The sequence below is a fragment of the Festucalex cinctus genome, chromosome 8 (genome assembly GCF_051991245.1).
Source record: "Festucalex cinctus isolate MCC-2025b chromosome 8, RoL_Fcin_1.0, whole genome shotgun sequence".
Taxonomy (NCBI): Eukaryota; Metazoa; Chordata; class Actinopteri; order Syngnathiformes; family Syngnathidae; genus Festucalex; species Festucalex cinctus.
In genome coordinates, this window is record NC_135418.1 from 14199423 (window position 1) to 14213549 (window position 14127).

At 37.7% G+C, this 14127-nt stretch overlaps 2 protein-coding genes across 4 annotated transcripts in view; both read right to left on the reverse strand.

Moving 5' to 3' along the window:
- Positions 1 to 3177, reverse strand: part of loxl2a (lysyl oxidase-like 2a) — a 30729-nt gene extending 27552 nt beyond the window's left edge. Inside the window, exon 1 of the mRNA XM_077529238.1 lies at positions 3055 to 3177. The gene's annotated coding sequence lies outside the window, so the exon portion shown is untranslated. The remainder of the gene's footprint in view (positions 1 to 3054) is intronic.
- A 1525-nt stretch (positions 3178 to 4702) lies between these two features.
- Positions 4703 to 14127, reverse strand: part of tacc1 (transforming, acidic coiled-coil containing protein 1) — a 29568-nt gene continuing 20143 nt past the window's right edge. For 2 of the 3 annotated variants that reach the window (XM_077528648.1, XM_077528646.1), the window contains exons 3-14: positions 11324 to 12794; positions 10859 to 10894; positions 10104 to 10164; positions 9447 to 9630; positions 9195 to 9247; positions 8120 to 8233; positions 7958 to 8034; positions 7845 to 7888; positions 7560 to 7723; positions 7375 to 7481; positions 6587 to 6707; positions 4703 to 6166 (exon numbers count right to left, since the gene is read on the reverse strand). In XM_077528648.1, the coding sequence (XP_077384774.1) occupies positions 6101 to 6166; positions 6587 to 6707; positions 7375 to 7481; positions 7560 to 7723; positions 7845 to 7888; positions 7958 to 8034; positions 8120 to 8233; positions 9195 to 9247; positions 9447 to 9630; positions 10104 to 10164; positions 10859 to 10894; positions 11324 to 12794 (2498 nt within the window). In that variant the 3' untranslated portion in view covers positions 4703 to 6100. The remainder of the gene's footprint in view (positions 6167 to 6586; positions 6708 to 7374; positions 7482 to 7559; positions 7724 to 7844; positions 7889 to 7957; positions 8035 to 8119; positions 8234 to 9194; positions 9248 to 9446; positions 9631 to 10103; positions 10165 to 10858; positions 10895 to 11323; positions 12795 to 14127) is intronic. The other variant, XM_077528647.1, reaches the window with a different exon arrangement.

Genomic DNA, 14127 nt, shown 5'->3' on the forward strand with positions numbered 1-14127 from the left:
ACCAATAATCACTTAATCAATTCATTCTCATTTTTATCCCTTCATCCATTTTCAGGAATTGACGCCTAGCCAAAAAGTTTTGTAGCTCCTAATTGATGCCACCAAGCATGATTTTCTATTAGACAAGGTTATGGACTTAGTAAATAATGCTCTTTCACTAACTAATTTCTACACTTTGGGTCAGTGTTGAGTGTCATTTTTATGAATTATTGACAAATCTTAAGTGCTGAAAATAGCTTGCCCTCTTTGATCATAATGGTTGACCATGATCATTTTAGGGGTCTCCAGAAAAGTCGATATTGGCGGTACAAGATTTTGGCCAGTGATATGTTGACTGAACACATTTAAGATTTAAAAAATATTGGAGTTTTTTTTTTCCATATATATCTTAGTTAATACACATCTTTGTTTTAAAATTCTAACAAAAAGTTCAGGGAACTCCCAGGGTCATTAGTATGTTTTAAATAGTTAAATAAAAATTGAACAATAGCTCCCGATTGTTTTCTACAGCAAATAAGGTTTTTCCTCACAATTTCAAAATACACCAATTTTTTTTTTAGGTCTTTGTGTTTAATTTCACACACAAAATCAGAAGGTTATGAGAGTTCCCAGCAGCATCTTGTATACCATTAACTGAACATTTTAATAAATAGTTCCCTGAAGTAAACACTGTTTTAAATTGATCTATTATCGTATGATTCTTCTAAAAGGTCGATAACACTATTTGTTAAAATGATGACTATTGGCGCCTATTTTTAGTTGGAATATGCCAGTTTATCATTAACTTATGTTGATATATAATTACAAAACTCATCATTACAGTAAATTATATCAAAAACACTTAAAGGCTGTAACTATACAGTTTATTGTGGTCTGTCGAAAACAAGACCACCTCTCTTCTTCTACTTCTTCTTCTTCTTCTTCTTCTTCTTCTTCTTCTTCTTCTTCTGCTCTTTATAGTGATAGACCGATATTTTTTTTTCCAAGGCCAATAAAGATGCAGATTATTAGTAGTCAAAGAGGAGAATAACCGATATTTCAAGCCGATATTCATTTTCAGTAAAAGAGAAAATATTAGCGTTAAAAAAACTTTTTCTTTTAAACTATATTGACAGATTTGTTTAATAAATTATAACAAAAATTGCAGGGGGTTTCCAGGTCATCAGCATGAAACTAACCAAATGAATAGATCCCTAAAGTTTTCTACTGTAAATAAAGTTTTCAAAAATTTCAACATAATTTCTTAATTTATTTATTTTTTTAATAATATTAAGTGTGAGGAGTACTATATAAAAATGAAAAGTTCCCCAGATTTCACTGAGCGACAAATGCATGCAAATGTATTTGGGGGTTTTGTCACGGTTCATAAAACATTTCAAAAGATCTTCGCAGTGAAAAATTGTTTGAATATGTTCCAAATGTGTTTACAACACGTAAAGACTGCCTGTGAACATCTTACAATTCCCGATGAAAACCCCAAATTCGCTACGTTTGCAAGCAGCTTTCTTGGCCTTCAGATTCATAAAACGGCCAATGCCGATATTTGTCAAAATGCCAAATATCGGCACCGATAATCAGTCCAGCCAATAATCAGCCTATCCCTAGCTCTTTATTAACCAACCCTTGTTGAAGCTAGAGAACAAAAACTAAACCTACTGCTCAATCTTTGATGCTTGCTAATCTGCACTTTAGCGAGGCACACAGAAGTCTGACTGATGTCATGCTTGCCAGCAGTTTGGCCTGTGTTCACATTTTGTCCAACTTTTGAGGCCATTTTTTTTTTTACAACTTGTGGTTCTACTCTATTAAATGCTTTTTAAATGCTTTTCCATATCCAAAGGACTGGAACAGGATGGACCGGGATAAGGAGAGAGCAATTTGTGGCGTGTGCAACTTTACTTTGAAGGGGAGAACAGTTCTGCAACAGTTGTGTTTGGCCTCAGCAGCACCACGAGAATCACTACCAGATTTTTGTCTTAAAGTGTTTTTTTTTAAAAAAAAAAGAAAGATGCAACTGCCAAACAGAATGTACAAAATTTCCTATTTAGATGAGAGAAACGTATGATTTTAGATAAGTAATGTCTCTTTCTCCCTTGCTCCCACTGACAGCCTAATGAAGAGCAAATGTTGGCTCGTGCAGCAAAAGTTCCGCCCCTGTCATTTATTTCAGCTACGCCCGGAAGGTTCTACCACTGAGGTTGTGGGGAAAGTCTTCTCCGACTCGATATTTCATGACGGACCTTGCAATTGTCAGCTGAGGGATCCACATGCCTTCAGGGAGGAATGTTTCAGGACGAAAGTGAAGCAAGGGAGACAGTGAAAGTGGGAGGCACAGAGGAAGACCTTCACATCACTTAGGAGCGAGGGGGAGGAGATAGTTTCAGAGTTGACGTCATAGCAACTGGCGAACAAACTGCAGTTGGGTGCACGCATGATAGAGTAACCTGGAGAAGACATTCAGAAAATCATTTGGCTGCGGGAGACTTGCACTTTCTATGGCTTCAGCATCTTGCTTCAGGAAGGACGGATACTCATGGCCATATATGGACTGTGCGTGCATCTCATCATATTTTCACAAATTTTATATCACTGATAAACACTGAAATGGCCCCTAACAGAGTTGTAGTACATACAGCTCTTGTATTAGAAGTTATTGGAGAGTAATTATGGTTGTGTATATTCAAACGTTAGTTCTAAGCCAGTGGTTCTTAACCTGGAATCGAAAAAAAAAACAAAAAAACAAAACAAAACTGTTCTATAACAACAGTTTAGTGTGATTTCTGCCTGTGACTAAAATAAGGACGTGCAATGTGTTGTCCATGAAATGGTAATCAATATCTGTGGTCAGGAAGGAGTCCACTTTCATCAGGTGTCACTACAAATTTAAATCTTGTCATAAATTTTATTTCCACTAAATAGTGATAGTAGAAGAACGAGCAAAAGCAACTTATTCAAACTTAGTGAAATAGAAAAGTTGTGCACTTGAAAATCTTCTAGTACGTGAGACATGCAAATTGACCTCTAAATATTAAAAGAAAGAAAGATCAAACTTACTTTTGCAAACGAAGGGTCTTTTCCAAAAGTTAGACTTGACGTGCTCTCAACCTGTGTGAGAGTTTGAGGTGTCAGGCATTGCTTCTTTGTTCCTTTTTGTACTTTCGCTGGCGCTTCTCGCAGCTCCCCTCACAGCTGGCAGCTAGCTCCCGTCCCACTCCTCACGCACGCAGCAGCCAATCAGCGGCGCCCTCAGCATCCTGACCCCGCCCCTCACCCCAGCCACCGGCCCAGGCACCATCCGTGTTATACAAACACACCATAACATGAACCTGCACCCATCATAGGAATCATATATTGTACTTTACATTCCATTCTCCGTGTAAATGTATGGCTTGTGTTTTAGTGTTTCTATTTTTTTCCGGAATTTAATGATCTGTTTTGTTATTTTGTTCAAAAGATGGAGACTGTGGGTTTGCAAAGTTTGTTTAAGTTAGAGTAGCCGCAAGCAGACCACATCCCAAAATGTCCGTTCAAGAATCAGACAAGACACAGAATTATGCGAGGTTGTGTTTTTGTGTCGCTTTTCTGTTCTGTATATATATATATATATATATATATATATATATATATATATATATATATATATATATATATATATATTTAAAAAATATATCATGGGACCTGGGAATAATAATAATAATAATAATAATAATAACAATATATATATATATATATATATATATATATATATATATATATATATATATATATATATATATATATATATATGATTATTATTATTATTATTCCCAGGTCCCATGATATATTTTTTAAATACTTTATTCATTTATTTAACTTCAATGTCATTTTTACAATTAATGGAAATAAAAATACAATTATATAGACAATCCATAATATCTTAAATGAGGTTGTAGTTTGTAATGCAATGCATTGTGTGTGTAATGCATTTAAACGTTGAAGTCCCCTTTTGCACCTCAATGGACTTCAAGACAACACCTAGCGGCGAGAATGTGCATAAACGGACAAGCACGACGCCAGCTCTGCAAGTTTGAGCACAGGTCAAAACATTAACTACATGCATTACAAATTAAACTTGTCCATTCTATTTCGTACTTGATGGCTCCAACAATTCAACTTTTTTTTTTTTAACTGCAGAATTTGCAAAGTCAGCATTTAGTTCAGGGACAACACACACAGTCCAGCTGACATTTTAGCTTCTGCTGACATTTGAAAGAGAAGAAAAATGCTCATATTTGGCCAATTTATTTATGCGTGCAGCCCGTTTTAGCTGACAGGACAGTTATTGCTGACATCATGAATCAACGTGTGAATGTAGATAAAAAGTCATTCAATTGCTGTTATAAGTTTGAAGAGTTAATTGCGTGTTTGTCTCTTAATGATTGTCATCAATGCTTAAAAGTTCAAAGGGCTGAGCTTATCTTTGCAGGCAAGTCGCAACATAACTGTCTGCAAGACTAAACACAACTTCAACCTTTCAGAGGGCACCGACCACCTAACATTATTATGTGTTCAAGTACAAAGTTGGAGTTGTAGTAGTTGTATGTGGACAAAAAAAAATAAATAATAAAAAAAAAAACACTAGTGGCATTTTTACCTTAAAAGCAAAAGTTAGTGTCTGTTAGTAGTGATGACGTTTGTCAGTTTTGAATTAGCATTCGCTCAATTGTGCAGCAATTAGCTGTGAGTAAAACAGCAAACATTAACTTTTTATTTTGGAATGCACAAAATATACCATACAATTTGAGTATACAGTCGTACTAATTACATATACAAATATGAAGTTTTTTTTCATGAAATATAAAATGTACATGCTGGATTTTCACCATCGCAACAGAACATCATTTGTCATCATTTTGGCAATGGATTGTGCTGGAAGGAATCTTCCATGAAGCAGCAGACCGTCCGTCACGTTGCACCTTCCTTCGGGTTCAATCAGACCTGAGAATGCCATCAATGCTGGAACATGCTCGAACTGCAAAGTCACGTTGTGCGCAATCACATAATGGGATGGACGTGCGAGACGTGCACGTTGGCCACAAGACGACTGCATGAGGAACTTACGGAAACACCTTTTTTCTCTATTTACAAAATAGACATACAATAAAGGCACACCTTATTTGGATAGATCAAATGTGGAAAACGTGGTTGTGACAAAATCTTCCGAAACGTGGCACATGGTTAGGAAAATGATGGTTCCAAACTAGTGTGGAAAAGGTTGCATGATTCAAATCTCTCAGGTGCTCATTTTAATTGATCCCACAAATGTCGGTAGCATAAAGCTCATGATGTCACTATGCTAACTCTGCAGTACATCAAAGGACTTGATGTATCAATAATAATAATAATAATAATAAATGTTTATATGCAGATGCATCTCAATTTGAATATTTTAGAAAAAAAAATCAGTAATTCAATTCAAAAAGTAAAACGCATATTTGCATACAATAAGCATAGGAATAGTTGTTTTTTTGTTTTTTTTAATTCAAATTCCTACCTAATTTACATATTTATTATTTGAGAGGAGCAAGCGGTTAAGAAAATGGATCATTCTTATGTAATATTCTGATTTCTTGACTATTCTGATGGTGAATTCCGTTTTTTTTTTTTTTGCTCTTAGCCATCCTAACATGACAAAAAACAAAATCTTGAAATATCTCAGTCTGTGCCAATCTATAGGTTTCAACTTTTAAATTAAATTAAATTAATTAAATTTCTATGAGATGCACCTGGAGTTCATGGGCATGGGGGGAATTCAACAAAAGCGAACTTGTTCAAAAATTTAACATATTTAAAATTGTACATGAAAACTCAGCAAACCCAGTTCAAATCAGGCACTCACTGACATTATTATATTTCCAATAGTCAATAAATGTTGACTAAAATAACCATAAACCTTCCATATTGTCAAACTACACCTCACGTTTGTGCTTGAAAACTGCTTGAGTTCAATATTTCCATATGATGTATGCAAACATGTACAATATCCACTCCAGATACTTGAAGTATGTTGATGTGCACATAACAATGCTTTGTGTGCTCTCTTAATAGAGAACATGACGTCTTATTCCGTTCCCAATTTAGCAATCAGCTCATCACAGATCTTTGTGAGCTCCTCAATCTCCTGATTCTGTGAAGACAAAAAGAACAACCTTATAGGCAAAGGCTTTTCGCCTAAATACTGTGCTGTTTATTGTATTAAATGCTGCCCCCTTGTGTTAAATAAATGTATTTTTTTTGTAGTTTGAATGTAAATATATTGACAATGTATATCAAGTTTAATCTATCCTAACACAGTAGTAATGTAATAATTATTATGTATCATCATAATTATATCATTAGTAAATATTTGAAAAACAATTCTTGGTCAAATGTAAAACATTAAATTATAAAGTAGCTGGATCATCCCCAGTTAATTTATTATTAAAAAATAACTGTTAAAGTTCAAAGCATTTAGAAAAGGAGTTTCCTGACCCATTAAAATGTTTTTTTTTGTTTGTTTGTTTTTTTGTAAACATTAGTCGGCAGCCAAACATTTATCGTGCCGTACCTTCTGAAGGACGGCTCTTTCAAGCGAGTCCACCTTCATCTGTTCCTTCCTCAGGCTGGCGCTTAGTGCAACCCCCTCCGCGTTGGCCTTGGAACGCACCTGCGCTATCTCCTCATTGGCCCTGTCACAGCAGGTACGAGAAGGAAAGATTGGCATCGTAGCGCATAAATAAGACCAAATTTAAGCATATTACATATACTATAGCATAATAGTCTGTTTGGTTATTACTACTAATTGCTGATAAGGCAGAACTCTGTTTGAAAATACTTGTTTTGAAATCAACACATCAATTTTAATTCAAATTTGAGTTATCAGATATAGTTCCTTGCCTCAGAAGTGCCAATCTAAAAGTAGTCCTTAAAACAGTGCAACTAAGTGTCAACATTTTTTACTTAAATGAAGAAGGACCAAAAAATAAAATAAATAAATTAAAAAAACATCGGGGGGAAAAAACTACAACTAATACTAAAACTAATAAACAAAGCATTTTTGAAAAATAAAAATAAAGACTCATATTGAACTAATTAAAACTATCCATTTTCTTTTTCTTGACCGCTTATTCCTCACAAGGGTCGCGGGGGCTGCTGGCGCCTATCTCAGCTGGCTCTGGGCAGTAGGCGGGGGACACCCTGGACCGGTTGCCAACCAATCGCAGGGCACACAGAGACGAACAACTAATTAAAACTAAATAAATCAAAATTTAATAAAACTTTTTTTTTTGTTAAAAAAAACAAACAAACAACAACAACAACAAAAAAAATATTTTGACCCCATGGCTGACGACTCACCTATCCAGTTTCTCCTCTGCGTGCACTTTGAGTGTTTGGTAACGCTGCTCCTCCTGCTTGATGCGTGTCAGGTAGTCCTGCGCGCATTTCTTCAGCACCTCCTCGTTCTGGGTGCACGTGCAGAGGTGGACATGGTGACAAGTGTGCACTTCTCAACATATGGTGATGCCGAAAGCGCGACTGACCTTCTTGAAGCCCTCCAGGACCCCCTTCATGTTTTCATACCTCCTGAAGAGGTCAGCGAAGGAGCGCTCCACAGAACTGAGGTCGGCCAGGGCCTGGTCTCTCTCCATCGTCAGCTGCCTGACCGACTTGCAAGAGGACAGCGTTTTCTGCTCCTGTTCATCCTCTATTACAAAGATGATGATGTTGTTGATTAGCTGACGACAAGGGTGACATCACAGAGGTGGGCCTGCCATGCTTGCAAAAGAAATAGAAATAAGCAAGCATATAGCGTGGCAGCAACTCACCAATCATCTGGGCAACTGTCTTCTCATACTCTGCAACAATTTTCCTGTCGAAACAAGAATACAGTGACAGTGTAAGTCATTTTTCAATATTTGCATGGATTTATGCTTCATACCTCATCTCTAAAACCTCAGCTCTGCTCTCCTCATACTTTGTCTTCCACTCATTGGCCTCAATCTCTTTTGTGATTATCTGATGGAAGCAAAAAAGGGCGTGAATATGTGCGATGATTATGATTATGCGTCGATTGCTTCTGACTCATATGAGGGTGACGTACCTCCTCCCTAATGAGGGTCAGCACTGCAGCTTTGTCAATCTCAGTCAGGGCAATTTTGTCTTGGGGCGGGACCTCTGCATCTGTATCACTGCTGCACATTGTTAGATTCTCACACTGGAAAACAGTGAGCATGACTTTTATGTTTTTTCACTCTCATTCAAAAGACTGCTAACATTTCATTGGAGCGCTCTTTATTGGAACCTTTGTACATTGTCATAAATAGTGAGTAAGCCCCAGCAGCAGTCCGCAGTTTGAGGCGTGGCTCAACGTGGGGTGGACCTAAACATTTGACTCCATTATCATTTGTTAAACTAAGTGATTGGCGGCTTTCATTTTTTTTGTTTTTTTTTGTTTTAACACTTTATTGGACATCGAAAATTACAAACTAACCAAAATCCAAATATGAACCTCAACCATCCATGGAGTGTGCCCTCTGTCGAAAACATGTGGTACTGCATCCAAACATGTTTCAACCACAACTTTTGAACCCAATTTTCCAGACACTCAGAACAAACGTCGACGCCCCCATTTCCAGGGCCCCTGAACACACTGGACTTGCTTTTGTAGCTCTACGACCCAAATGTTCACCCAAAATGTACGTCAAAATGGCCGTATTGACCACTTCCGTCAATCAGTTTAGTTAGCTCCGCCCAGACTGACTGAGTGTTGAGTGTCATTTTTTATTAAAAAAAATAAAATAAAAAAATAGACCTGACGTCATAAGACAGAGCATCAATAAATGCACAAATTTGTAATAATAATAATAATAATAATAATAATAATAATAATGGCTATGGTTAGAAGGTGGACTGGTTAACACGACTCAAGTTCATATTATAGATCAATGCCCCAGGACTTTTTGTGATACATTTGCATGTTCAAATTTGCATTGATTGGCATATTCAAATACTTTCAAAGCCTCCATGTGCAAGCATGTTTATATTAGACAAACACTGAAAGGGTAAGCAGCTGGTTGCTACCAGCATATAAAAAGAGTGAAATATCTCATTGTAAGTTTATGTGAGATAAATAAGGGAAAACATGTTTAAACGATGAATATATATAGGTTACTTACTGTGTCATCCTTCACAATAGATGTATCCTTCTCATCTTCCACTGTCTCAGGAGCTATGAATGGAAACATAACTGTCAACAGATGGACTCATACTGTACTTTGACAACTTTAGATTTTGTATTTTAGATGTTTTTTAAAAAGTCTCCCCTTTTTTTTTTTTTTTTAGTAAATTATGGTTAAAAGGCCTTGGAAGACTTATTATGTAATACTGTGACGTTTATAAATACATTTAAAGAAAAATAACAAACAAACCTGTTACAGTTATGTCATCAACCTGCTTTTTGCCCAATGTTTTACTAGATTCCGATTCTCTCTTCTGCTGGTGCTCATTTTGGGTTTGCCCCATAATGGCCGTAGACGCCAGTTTCTCCTCGTCAGTGGCGTGGTGAACTCGCTGCGAGATCTCTGGGGAGTTAACCACCACCTCATTCACCTCCTGGGTACAATGAATGCAATTATTATCATTTAAATTAGTCCATTATACAGACATAATCCGATCAATTCATCCATTTTTGTTAGTGCTTAGCTGTCTTTGGGGCGATTGTGAATATTAATAATTCTGAATATAAAAACAGGACTCTGAAACCTCGGCAAAGCAAATTAACAGTTACATCATTTATCACCAGTACTATACAATATGTTGCCTTCCATTTTCAGTCCAAATGCCTTTCATAAAGTTTATGCATGAAGTTTACTTTACAACCCCAGTGCTTGGCATGATTGAAGTGATGGCAATATCAAATTAGGACATCTGCTGATACAAGAGAGATAATCATATCTAAAAAGCGTAAGGCTGTATGGACTGCATGGTTGAGTGTTTCGGGGGTCGGACAACTACTAAATAATGAACATTGTTATCGAAACACTTCAGCTGAGACCCACACGCTCACGCGCAAACGATCAAATTACCTGATTGCACATGTCTTGCGTTTGGCTCTCGTCATCATGTTTGTCAGCTTTACAGGGATTCCTATGAGACAAAAACAGCACATGCAAAAAAGGTCATGAATATTTTGATGTTCAAAGTAGAGCTCTTTGAGACTTAAACTGAACTCTAACCAAGCATTAAAATACTTTTGAGAAGGGGCAAATTCAACAACTCATGCACATGGTGATTTACGTCACGCTGGTCATTGACAGCACTGATGATGATATTTAAAAAGAACGTCAACCAAACAAATTTCTTTATAATAATATGTGCTATGCAGCCCGACTAGTGTAAATGCAGTATGTAAAATCCACCCATTTTTATCCATCTAAGGGGGCGGCCATTTTTCGACTTGCTGACTGAAAATGACATCACGGTTGCTCAGGACTCAGATAACGACCAATCACTGCTCAGCTTGCAAATGTCACGTGACCAAACTTAGAAAACAAGTGTGCCGTGATTGGTCGTGACCTGAGCTGAGCAACTGTGATGTCATTTTCAGTCGACAGCAAGTGGCAAAATGGCCGCCCCGGGCTGGATAAAAATGGGTGTATTTTGCTAATTATGGATGGAATTCAATTCATATTCCACAAACAGAATATTAACTGGAACACTATATTCAGACTAGTGGGGGTGCATACAACATATCATATAGATCATTTTGGTTTGACTTCCCCTTTAAATAAGCCGCAAGCATGCTTAAAAGAAAGCATGCATCAATAGCGATAGTACTTACAACAGAAAACAGAGAAACTTGGCTTGTTCAGATGTCCTGAGGCCGACAGTAGATGAAAAGTTGAGATTTTTTGGTTGCGCAACAGAAGAGAGAGAACGATGAAGGATGATATCAATTATAGAGAAAAAAGAATGTGAGTGGCTGAAAGTGTTTATCTTGACGTGGTAAATAACAGAAGCAAAACATGCTGCGTGCAAAAGCACAAAGTTTCCTAACAACCACAACTACAAACACTTCCTAACAGCCTAAATATAAACCGGCTGAGGAATCACAACAATGACCACAATGCAGCGCAAAGTGTTTGGCATGTGTTCAAAGCGTTATCTGCTATGCAACCTCCTCACAAGATGACGTCAACAACAATACATTTAGCCTGCAAGGGAAAGCTCGGTGTGGATATATTTGAAAATTCAGGTTTGCTGCTGAACGCTGCACATTTATAGACGAAAAGGGGTTGTCACTTACTTGGCCGTCCTCTCTTTGCTTTTCTTGGGAATCTGCCGAACTTTCTTCTCTCCCACTGGTTGCTCTGCTTTCTGTTTGCTTTTGTCTTTTGTTTTTTTCTCAGGCTGAGTAGAACAAGTGGACGAATCGTCATTGCTAAAGGCGCTGGAGGACTTGAAAGGGTCCACAGAATCGTCAAACTTGTCCGGGTCGAAACTGTAGGAGCCTTTGGGAAGCACTGGAGAATTGCTCATAGTGCTGTTGCTCCCAAATGGATTGAAGTTGGGGTCATCCCACTGACTGGGATCAAAGTTATATGTTCCTTTACTTGGAATGGGAACATCATCCAGATTTAGAGGCACAGTGGTGTCTGGAATTTGCACATTAGTCTCCGGTGCGTTCTCAGAAACCGTTGTTAGGTCAGGAACTGGTTCTGACACCGCAGGTTCTGGTGCTGGTTCGCAGGAAGTCTCTGACGCTTTGGGCCTTACTTGCTTCTTGAGTTTGTTGCCTGTTTTTCTACATCCTAATTTCTTTGGCGGTGGTTTGTTGACTGCCCCTTCATCCAGGCCAAACTCCAGCATCACGGGCTTTGCCTCCGATTTAGATTCCTCTGTTGGTGTTGCTGCACTGTCCTCAATCAGAGAGCTGCCGAGTGGCTCAGGTCTGGGGAAAGTTATTGATCCGCATGGCGGCGGAGAGTTCTGGATTTTAGATCCACCACAAGTGAAAGGGTTGAAATTGTCATCCATCTGGTCAGGGTCAAAATTGTAGGAAGCTTTGGGAACAGGAAGTTCTTGTTCCTCGTTTAATTGTGCGTCCTCCTTCTGTGTCTGCTTTATTGACAAGGATGGAGGCTTAGATTTACGGGTTTTAAGTTTTGAGCTAGATTCTGATTTTTTGGTGACTGAATCAACAGGAGGCTCCTCCACTGGGCGCTCTAGAGCAGGGCTTGGAACAGCTTCAATGCTTTGGATTGAGGTTGTTGTGGGAGAAGGAGATGGAGATGGAGCAAGATCCAGATATGGTTCATTAATCGAGACGGGAATTGCGTCTTGAGGTGGTTCTGGTGATGTGACTGTGCATTTCACCACTTCAGGAGCCAGAGTCCCTTCTTGGGATAGTTCTAGTGGTGGAACTGTGCATGTTATCGCTTCGGGAAGCAATATCTCTTCCCGGGGGGGTTCTGGTGGTGGAACTTTGCATTTTATCACTTCAGGAACCAATGTCTCTTCTTGTGGAGGTTCTGGCCATGGAACTGTGTTTTTGACCATTTCTGGAATCGATGTCACTGGGAATGAATCAGGAACAGATTCATTGTCTAACGAATTTGACAGGCAACCATTTTGTTGTGCTTCTAGGTGCTTGATGTTCATTTCCACAGGATCTTGCAGGGGGACTGCTGGTTCATCCTGACCCATGTTGTGGAAGAGCAAATTATTATGATCCCTGATTGGTGCTGTAACCATCAGGTGCTCATCTTGATCCGCATCTGAAAAAGAACAAATAAATATATTGTCAACTTATTAATATAACGGCCAAAGTCATATTTTGACAAAAGAATATTTTCTGATGATGTTGGCCACCTCTGTTAAAATCGGCTACATCCTTAATTAAACAGATTATTTAATTCTACCCTGAAATTAAATTATTAATAAATATAACATATTCAGAATTTTTTTTGTGTGTGTTTTCTGGGGGGGAAAAAAAATTACTTTGCCCATTATTTTAAGATGATGACGATAGTCAAAACATAGCTATGTAAACAACTGCTGCACATGGTAGTTTGTCCAATCATATGAGACCTCTGATGATGATATCTGATTGGTTCTCTGAGGACAAGTTACCAGGCTGCCGACTGTTCAAGTTGCAGCTGTTGCTATGGTAATGCCTTGCTATGAGATGGGGTCTGTGACATTTAAATCAAATGCACTGGGTGATAATTAATAAAAGCACCATAAATTATTTTGCAAATAACAACAGAGAGCGAGCAACCGCTTTGATGAAGTCTTTAACTCCAAAGATGCACATCAACATATTTTAGTGTGCCAGTCATGGTGGCCGTGTGTAATATTATGTTGCTAGGAGACAACAGCCTGCTGGGTTTCTTCTACTTCTATTCACCAGCTTGCCAGAATATTTTTTGCACTTCTCATCTAAAGCCATGTCACGATCAGTCACAGGCACACTGACATTATATTGCAATGTCAAATAGACCTTTTTTGGGGGGGGGGATCAGGTTTTCCATTGATAAATACTAGGGGTGTTAAAAAAAAAAATCGATTCGGCGATATATTGCGATACTACATCGCGCGATTCTCGAATCGATTCAATAATCGGCAGAATCGTTTTTTTTGTTTGTTTTTTTTTTAGGATTCACACCTTGAGCATGGAAGAATGTTATATGAACGGAACATTAAGCCTTAATATTTTATTTTAATGCTGTTTAAACATGAAACAGATTACAACCTCTATAAGACTGAAATTTCAGATAATACATTTTCATATAAATCTTACACTCTACAAGCTTACTGATTAGTATTTTCTAAATTTGAATGAAAAAAATCGCAAGAATCGACTTATAAATTCGTATCGGGATTAATCGGTATCGAATCGAATCGTGACCTGTGAATCGTGATACGAATCGAATCGTCAGGTACTAGGCAATTCACACCCCTACTAAATACATATACTATTTTGTCAGAAAAGCATTGATTTACCATATACGGTTATTATTGTGGGGTACATACAATATTGAAAAAAATTCTCAATGTGATGCAGTTTAATATTACAAACCACTGCCAACTATAACCCCAATATTTTTA